This window comes from Solanum dulcamara, chromosome 4, assembly GCF_947179165.1.
Source record: "Solanum dulcamara chromosome 4, daSolDulc1.2, whole genome shotgun sequence".
NCBI lineage: Eukaryota > Viridiplantae > Streptophyta > Magnoliopsida > Solanales > Solanaceae > Solanum > Solanum dulcamara.
The window spans coordinates 10,678,288-10,688,101 of NC_077240.1; the positions used below are offsets into that span (position 1 = coordinate 10,678,288).

At 35.2% G+C, this 9,814-nt stretch overlaps 2 protein-coding genes across 2 annotated transcripts; both read left to right on the forward strand.

The window, feature by feature from the left end:
• The first annotated feature begins 1,988 nt into the window (after positions 1-1,988).
• Positions 1,989-3,766, forward strand: LOC129884664 (glutathione S-transferase U7-like). Its single transcript, XM_055958951.1, has 2 exons — positions 1,989-2,409; positions 3,093-3,766. Exons 1-2 carry the CDS (start codon positions 2,089-2,091, stop codon positions 3,447-3,449), a joined length of 678 nt encoding a protein of 225 aa, XP_055814926.1. The 5' UTR covers positions 1,989-2,088; the 3' UTR covers positions 3,450-3,766.
• A 782-nt stretch (positions 3,767-4,548) lies between these two features.
• On the forward strand, positions 4,549-5,754 carry LOC129884665 (protein VACUOLELESS GAMETOPHYTES-like). The gene is made up of 2 exons (XM_055958952.1): positions 4,549-5,592; positions 5,674-5,754. Exons 1-2 carry the CDS (start codon positions 4,753-4,755, stop codon positions 5,734-5,736), a joined length of 903 nt encoding a protein of 300 aa, XP_055814927.1. The 5' UTR covers positions 4,549-4,752; the 3' UTR covers positions 5,737-5,754.
• Positions 5,755-9,814: the final 4,060 nt, after the last annotated feature.

A 9,814-nucleotide genomic window follows, 5' to 3' on the forward strand; every position in this document is an offset into this window, starting at 1 on the left:
TATTTCTTTGGTTTCATTCTATCTTTCCCTTCATCTACAACACTTCATCAAGCCTTCTTCATTCAAGGCATCACTGTTAGTAGAGCAAGTTCAAAATTATAGACTTTACGGACTTACACTTATAGACCGGTCATAACCACATATCGATCACTCAACCACAATCATTGAAACCATGGTAGACATCACAACATTACTCGAATACTATTAGGAGTCTCTCTATAACTTAGACTAAACCATAACCTTCAGCCACAGGTAATTAAATAGGTTCACGGCAAGAGACTATCAAATAAGTTATTCACATTCATCCTTTATTTTTACAAAGACCATCAATCATATCAACAAGCAATATTACAGTTATCAACCAAGAACTAGACTATCATCATTAGTCACAAGATAATCATACCCACATAATACATTCCCCTAACAACATATACCATACATTCAGCCATCCAAACTCTGTGCCCGAAGGCCTATGCATGAAATCTCCTGTCAACTACAATATAGAATGCGTGGGAACAGATTTACAACTAGTCAATTAGAGAAACGTAGCCTACTTGGGCCAAGCAACTGTAGAGAGGCATTGTGGCTTCAATCCTAGCTTCCAGACACGATATGGTGAAAATGGACTAGAATTCCACCGTTTGGAAACTTTCCTATGCTGAAATCTCCTTCTCCCTCATTTTCCAAGCCTAGAGCAGCCTTTAGATGGTTTCTGGGGTAACCCTCACCTCTTTTTGGCACTTAGGGACAAGAGAAGAAAATAAGAATTTGCGACATTAAGTTCTGTCTCGATTATCCCGCTTTGGCGGCCGGCACCGCCGTAGCTGGATTATGTCTGCTCTGGCGAGATGGTGTGGGTCTGGATGGCAAAATTTTATGATATCCCATGTCTCTTAGTAACGACGGTTCAGGTCGTTATAGGTTAATTGGTCGATTCAATTTTTGCACACCCCAAATTTTACCCTTGCTATTAAATACTATATATTTTCAATGTTTAGATAACTTGTATTTAATAAGGGTGATTTGGTAAAATTACTACTATCATTTACTGATTCTTATCACTGTGCCCAGTCAATAGCGGATAACTATTGTTGAACAGATGAGTATTTGGGTAAATTTTCTAAATATGGGTATTTGTGCTCAGATTTGCGAAAAACAGTAAGATTTTACTTAATTACAAAACGTAATATGCATTTTCTTTCAAAACGTAATGCAATATATCGTATTTGTGCACATTATAATAATGCAATGTATTGTATCCGCACACATAATAAGTATATCTACACGTATATGATAGTTTAATAGTGAAATACAATATTCTCCCGTATACAATAGATCTACCTAATTGTATTTGCACAAATAATAATTGTATTGCTATAAAACCCAAAACTATTGCTACGTAATTTTTTAAAATTACTATTATGAAGGCTAAATAAAGGGTTGAGTTAGCTAAGCCACAAAATTTTTCACTTTATATTTTTGCTTTTACTATAAATTATGCCTAATTGGAATGGAAATGCTTCTTTAACAAAGCTTTAGCAAGAATATGAAAAGTGCTTCTTGCATACTCTGATATAGTAAGAAAATATATACTACTCCGGAGTAGCTTATTCTAATTTTTGTTCGGATAACCGACTTATTTTTCGATTAATAATCTCACCTTTAGGGTATATACACGAGTGTTAAATGTTAATTAGTTCTATGTTTAAAAATTTTACGTTGGTATTTGTTTTTCTCATTATGAAGTTCCAGATGGTCTTTTCTTGTGTTATATTCTCTATTCATTAGAACAAAGAGTGGCCCAAGAGCAATTTGTGCTAGTATTTCCTTTTCTGTGTCTATGGAATCTTTCATATTTTTTTTCCTTAAAAAACCAATAAATCATCAACCCTAGAAAAGGACCTTAGTGGTAACGTGTAGTTTTCTGACACGTAATAAAGATGTGACATAAAGCCTAAAGGTTGTGCATATATGTTCATTGATTATAATTGATAAGGTTATCTTATTTTGCATGGAATGATTGACTCACAACTAAAGTGAAACAAATTGAAATCTCACATAATAATTTTGTTGGAGAAATTATAGAGAATGGAGAAGAGAGCAGATGTGAAACTTCTAGGTACAAAAGAAAGTATATTTACTCAAAGAATAGTGTGGGCACTTAAGCTAAAAGGTATTTGTTATGAGTTTATAAAGCAGGATTTTTCCAGCAGAAGTAGTCCATTGCTAGTGGAACTTAATCCAGTTTACAACAAAGTCCCAGTTATTGTTCATGCTGGAAAATCATTGGCTGAATCACTTGTTATTCTTGAGTACATTGAAGAGATATGGCCATTTAATCCTATATTTCCTGTGGATCCTTTTGAAAGAGCCTCTGTTCGTTTTTGGGCTAAGTTTATTGATGGCAAGGTAATTTTTTTCTTTTCTGCAAAAAGGATTATACAATTTTCAGTGTAAAAAGATTAGTATATTTTAATTTGTTGTAATGGATAATTTGTCTTATTTTCCAGCGTACTAATCTCACTTCGTATGAACGATGCAATCAGAGGCGGATTTATGTAGATCCAAGGGGTGTCATGCCACCCTATGGTTTCGGTTGAAAATCTGTATATACATGCATATTTGTACATATATTTATAAGGAAAATATAAATATTAAAAGTGGTACCATAGAAATAATGAATCTTAGGTGTCAATGGTTTTTGCATTCAGAAATTTAAAATTCTAGATCCGCCTCTAGATATTAATATTAGCCACCTAACTTAATTATTGATATTGATGCAAGTGGTTAGCTAAAACTCTTCAATCACATGAAGCAGATACTGTCTACATAGTTGTTTCTCTTATTTGTATTAACACGCTATTCTTGGGAATGTTGATATGCGGTGCTAACGAATTAATTAATAACTATCGTTGTAGTCCTGGATTGTTTCGGTCTATGTTCCTGTCTATTATTTATGAATATCAAGAAAGATGTACGATTTAATGAGGCTACTATAAAATATTTATTCATTCATGGATGGGATGAGCTCTTCTATTCTGATTTATGATTTCTCTTATTATTCTTATTATTCCTTTTCATCATTGATGCAGTTCTATGAAGCAGCCAAAAAGGCATTTTTCTCCTCTGGAAAAACCAAAGCAGAGGCGGTTGAATCAGTGGCAGAGGGATTACATCTTCTTGAAGGACAGATTATTGGGAAAAAGTTTTTTGGTGGGGAGAAAATAGGATATCTTGACATAATAGCTGGTTGGATTGCTTATTGGTTCCAATATGTAGAAGAAATTGGTGAATTCAAAGCAATGGATACAAGAAAATACCCTTATCTACATGCATGGATCAACAATTTCATTCAAGTTCCTATTGTTCAAGAAAGTCTTCCTACACCTGATGTTGTCAAAGCTGCTTTTAGTGGATTCAAAGATGCTGCAGCCTTGGCTGGTGCTTAGAAGGTGTTTGATGCGATCGATGAAAATTATTATTTTCGAGTGGTTTAAATTCAAAGTGCTAGAGGTGTTCAATAGTATAAGTAATCCTAGTTGAGTTATCTAAGTGAATTATGCAGACAACTTTAAAAGACCGCATATGACCTATGCCAATGTTTAAATACAAAAGTATCTAATAGGTACATATTTTGAATAATATAAGTGTTCAATAAGAACAAGCCTGAGTTCTAGCTTCGAAGTGAAAAATGCGGACAAGTTTAGGATGGCCACTTATGACTTCAACCAATTGCAATTGAATAAAAGTTAATATTTCAATGTGATTTAAACATGAATATGTTGGATTTTAAAGTCATCAAATAACAAGAAGTATACTTTTACCTTTTGGATTTGGATGGCTCTTCTTGTGTTATTCGATGCCTCTTCACAAAGGAACTAGAACTTAGAAGCAGTGGTGGGGCTAGCATGTCAGCAACGAGTTCATCAGTAGCTTTAGTTTAAACACTATAATTATCTTGCTAGAAAATCTGTTTGAATATGTACAAATTATTAATAAGCTGAATAAATTAAAGTAACTTTCTGGAGGTACTTGCAGGCCTTTTGTCTGTCACTTTGATTTTTCTAGTGATTGAAGTTTTCCTCACCAACCATTTCTTCAACTAGTATTATTTATTAACCTACTGTCTCAATACAACTATAGAATCATTAGTCATAGAAGAAAAGGTAATTAAAGTGAGCTCTTTTGTGTGGAGAGTGATTTGGGCACTAAAATTGAAAGGCTTAGAATATGAGAAGATCTGTCCAACAAAAAATGTCTAGATAAGTAATTTCTAGTAGTTATTTATATATATACATAAAGCTGGTTTTCCACCGATTTTTTAGTGTTCGGCCATTTCTAGCAAAGTCTAAAAAAAAGTGTTGGTGAGCGTTTCGATCGCCTACCTTTTAATATCTTCCCCAATATAAAATAAAAGGACTTGATATCTTGAAATTCATTGAAAATAACAAGTCTCTCTATTGAGCAAGTTTTTGGTTACATACAAATAAACTCTTCCAAAAAACAATTGGTAATGTTCTATTGTAAATATACTCTCTTGTTGTTAAAGCATCTTTAGGAGGCATGTTATGTGTCCTTTCTTCATATTTTAGGAATATACACTTAGGTAAAAGCTACTTGATAGCTGCATTTTCTTGTAACAAGAGAGTTGAACATTTCACCTCCGTTGCCTCCAAGAAAAGGTAGACAAACATAAAAAAAGCCACTCAAAGCGCCTTTAATGAAGAAGAAAGAAGGGGATTTTGGTACTTAATGATGGGAAAAGCAGAGGAGAATATTGTATTCCAACATTTTAGTCATGGACATCAATTTGTGTACATCAATAAGCAAAGTAATGCAATTTGTTCTGGATGTAAACTCAATATATTGCCTGGTAAATTCTACTACAAGTGCGAAACTACATGCTCATTTTTCCTTCATCAAGAATGCTTCAATATGCCCAAAATTTTGCAGCATCTAGTGGATCCAATCCACCATCTCACTCTACTAGCCACAGTACCTTGTTCATCGAAATGCAATGCGTGTGGAAAAGAAATCGCAGGATTTTCTTACTCTTGTGACAAATGTTCTACTTATTATCATACACTATGCTTATTAGCATTACCTCTTTCAATGGAATTGCCATCCCATTGCCATAAACTGGACTTAGAATTCTGTCCTCCCTATGATTTCGAATGTGACTTATGCAAAAAGCCTAGTTATAAAGGTTGGCTTTATCATTGCAGCTCTTGTGAATTTGATGCTCATATTTCATGTGCTATTGCAAGAAAAACAGAAAATACTGGTGATAAATTGATGGAATTACTATCAATATACATGAAGGTAACGGAGGAAATCAGCGTTAGTCAAGATCAGCTTCAGCAACCAACTCAACAAACCCCGAGTTACCAATTCAGTGATGGCTGCTTTTCTATTGATCTTGCAAAATCTCAGCTGCTAAACGATGAATCACATATGAGAAAAGATGAAGTGGAAACTAAAGAGAAATCGAATGTTGCCTACGTTACTCTTGCAAATGCGATTGGTTCTGAAGTTTGCATGGGATTAGGCAGGGAAATGGAGAAGGCTTATAAAACTAACGACTCTAACAAAGTAAGAATTATTCTTTTACGATTAACAAACTTGTCTAAGATTCTCGAATTAACTTAAATCATTTCCATTATATATTTTCAGGAACGTTCGAGGAGTTCATGTTGTCCAGACATCCTTGAAACTTTGTTTTGTCTAAAGAAGTGAAAATGCAGGACGAACAACTGTAATATGCGAGCTTTAATTTTAGCCTAATCCAAAATGATGTAAACTTAATATAAATGTTCCTATTTGATGAACTAATTTTATCAAGTCTGATTGTTCTGTATACTAAAATTATATCAGTGTACTTATTATCTTTAATCTCTCTAGTAATGCACTGTTTGTTACCACTTGTTTTCAACCTCCTCGATCGCGTTATCTTATTCCAGACAAACCACCAGACTAGCTTAACTAGAGACAATATGATGCTATTAAATAAGCGATAGTCAATGAACAATTACGTGCTTATAACAACTGAATAAATTAAAATAACTTTCTGGAGGTAGTTGCTGCAGGCCTTCTGTTGTCACTTTGATTTTTCTAATGATTGAAGTTAATTTTCCTCAACAACCCTTTCTCCTACTACTTGTATTATTTATTCCTCTGTTACGTTGTAGTTGAAGATGTTGCCTTATTAAGGAGTCCAATAGAAATAATAGAATCATATTGGTCATACATGGCTTCACAATCCCATCATGCTAAAAGACCCTTTACAAAGAGCCTCGGCACGATTTTGGGCTAAATTTTCTCAAGAAAAGGTAAAGCTGTCTCACTATTACATAATTTAGAATTTGGCTTTAAGTTACTAATTTTATTGAGCCGCCTATGACAATACTTTTTCCTTCTATTTAAGAAAATGTTGTATCTGCTGCAGCTATGTGGACCATCAAGAGATGCATTTTATTACATTGTAGAAAAACAAGGCAAGGGGATTGAAACCTTAAACATCTCATGTGATGGTATGCTTAACATCTATCAGGCCTATAGAGAAATGTGTTTGGAAAGGAAGCACCACAACTAAAATTTGATATGATAATAAATAATGAAAATAAATTGGACACGAGAATTGTACGTGGAAATCTCTCAAACAGATAGAGGGGAAAAACCACGGGGTAGAAGGATTTTACTATTCAAATATGGGAGTACACTGCTTTCAAATACAAGGAGAAAACAACAATTAACACTCCTCTCTTGTAAAAAGAACAACTCACGAAAGAGGACACTCAAGACTAAAATATTTATCTTGGTGTATAACTCTCTTTGTATTCTTACTCTCTCTTTTTCTAAATTTTTGGGATGATCTAAATGAGGGCAAGAGGCCTCTATTTATAGGAAAAGAAAACGCATAAAAAATTTTAAGCGTTAATTAAAGTCAATAGTTGAACGGTACGCGTTTGCTGTTTTTCAAAATGAAAACGCGTTTGCTGCCTTTTTTCTTCCTTTTGCTTTTTGCTTTTTGACCTTTTTGCTTTACTTTTTGACTTTCTTCCAAAATGCAACTTGAAAATTTAATTGAGAATCAATTAAGTCTTCACACCATCCTTTCTACCCAATTACTGCAATGTTACGTTTCTGCTAGGCCAATAGAATATCGACACCATATAAACTTGTTACTATTGATCGGCTTCGTAAACATATCTGTCAGGTTGTCATTAGTGTGAATTTTCAGAATATCTACACTGCCTTCTTCCACCTTCTCACGAACAAAGTGATACCGAACTCGTATGTGCTTTGTCCTTGAATGAAATGTCGAATTCTTTGCAAGATGCAAAGCGCTGTGACTGTCACAAAACAGAGAAACTTTCTCTTATTTGTGCCCGAGCTCCTCCAGTAACATCTGCATCTATATTGCCTCTTTGCTAGCTTGTGTAGATGCTACATATTCTGCTTCCGTTGTAGATGTAGCCACGATAGATTGCAGCTTTGAAACTCAGCTTACAACTCCTCCAGCAAAAGTAAACACATAACCTGTGGTGGACTTGCTTTTATCAAGATCACCTGCATAATCTGAATCAACATAACCTTTAACAGTAAAGTCTGATTCTCCATAACACATTGTAACATCAGAGGTACCCTTGATATATCTCAGGATCCTCTTAACAGTATTCCAATGCTCTCTACCAGGATTAGCCATGTATCGACTAACCACTCCCACTGCTTGTGCAATGTCAGGTCTTGTACATATCATGACGAACATTAAACTTCCCACTGCTGATGCATACGGTACTTGAGACATCTCCATTCTCTCTGCTTCTTTGCTAGGACACATACTTGAGGATAACGTGAAATTAATAGGAAGTGGGGTAGAAATTGACTTACAGTCTTGCATCTTGAAGCGTCGCAAGATTTTCTTCAAGTAGATCTTTTGAGAAAGCCAAATCTTCCTAGTATTTCTGTCTCGGTGAATTTGCATCCCTAGAATCTTGTTTGCTGGTCCCAAGTCCTTCATTTCAAACTCCCTAGCCAACTGTGCCTTTAAATTTGTAAGACGATCTTTGTTGGAGCCTGCTACCAACATGTCATCAACATACAACAGCAAAATAACAAAATTGTCATTACTAAATCTCTTGTAATAAACACAAGGATCTGAACTATATATGTTGTATCCAAGACTTATAATGAAGGAATCAAATCTCTTATACCAACATATCGGCGCCTAGTTGAGACCGTATAGAGATTTGTTCAACCTGCAAACCAAGTTCACTGTTGGGAGAGAGGAAGCACCACAACTACTCCTGGAGTAATTATCGATAAATAACACAAAATATTTAGCTCCTCCTAGGGACTCCACCATTGCTTTCCAGACATCAGAGTAGACCAGATCTAACATTTCCTTGCTTTTAGCAGAGGAACTGCTAAACTTCAGTCTATTTTGCTTACTGGTAACACAATGCTGAAAAAAGGGTAGTGAAACCTTTTTGAGCCCTAAAAGAAGCTTTTGCTCAGCAAGAATCTTCAAACGTCGTTTCGATATATGACCAAGTTTACGATGCCATATCATCGTTGATTCTTCAAATGAACTTGCTACGCGGTTGATGTTTCTCCTACTTGGTATGTTTCACCTTTAAGCACATATAGATTTACAACAAGTTTTTCCACTTTCATCACTACAAGCGCCCCTTTGAATATTTTCATGTCTTCACCATGAGTCTTATATGAACATCCATTATTATCTAATTGTCCCAAAGACAACAGATTCTTCCTCAAGTCTTTTGCATGTCGTATCTCCTGGATGGTGCGTGTTGTGTCATCATACATTTTTATTTTAATGGATCCAATACTAATAACATCTAAAGCATGATCGTCTCCCATGAACACAGACCTTCCTGAGATAGGATTAAATTGATGGAACCATTCTCTCTGGGAAGTCATGTGCCAGACATCAATGAAATGTTTTCTGCCTTCATTATTTGATACTGCTTCATTACATAAAATATCGTCATCATCCGAGGTACATGCAACATTCCCTTGAGCATTTCATGGCTCAGGGTGTTCACTCTTCTTTTTGCACCGATAATCTTTCTTGAAGTGCCCTTTCTTGCCACAGTTGTAGCACTTGATATTTTTCTTACTTCTCGATTGAGATCTACCATGATTGTGACTTCCACTAGAGCCACGTTTTGTTGGTCTTCCTCTCACCATCATCAAAGCTTCAGCTTGCTGCGAACTTGCTTCTCTATCTTCCTTATTTTTGCATCGATTTTCTTTTTCTAAGACAGCGACTGCAATTTTATCGAAAACTAGACTGTCTGTATTGTTCGTCAGGTTGATGATGAGTTGATCATACGAGTCAGGCAGACTTTGAAGTAGAAGCTCTGCACGTTCAGTCTCCTCTATTTTGCAACCCATTGTTGTAAGTTGCGAAAATAGAGTATTCAAAATATTGCTGTGTTGAGTAACCGACATGGATTCTTCCATTCAAAGAGTATACAATTTTCTTTTTAAGAAGATTTTATTATGCAAATACTTGGCCTCATACAATCCCGTAAGAGTATCCCATATTTTCTTCGTCGTCCGCTTTTCAGCCACACTAAACAACACTTGATCAGCTAGTGCTAAATGTAGATCAGCAACTGCGTTACTGTCTGTGTCGTTCCACTTGCTGTCATCAATAAAGTCTGTAGGCCTGCCTTCAATTGCAGCTAAGCAATTGTCTTTTTTTAATTTCGCTTTTATTTTCATTTTTCACAATGAGAAATTGGTTCCATTGAATTTCTCAACGTCAAACTTTATTGTATTCGAC

Coding starts and splice junctions, on each gene's coding strand:
- LOC129884664 (XM_055958951.1), top strand. CDS start 2,089: ATGGAGAAGAGAGCAGATGTGAAACTTCTAGGTACAAAAGAAAGTATA. Junction 2,410..3,092: donor CTAAGTTTATTGATGGCAAG/GTAATTTTTTTC, acceptor TCATTGATGCAG/TTCTATGAAGCAGCCAAAAA.
- LOC129884665 (XM_055958952.1), top strand. CDS start 4,753: ATGATGGGAAAAGCAGAGGAGAATATTGTATTCCAACATTTTAGTCAT. Junction 5,593..5,673: donor AAACTAACGACTCTAACAAA/GTAAGAATTATT, acceptor ATATATTTTCAG/GAACGTTCGAGGAGTTCATG.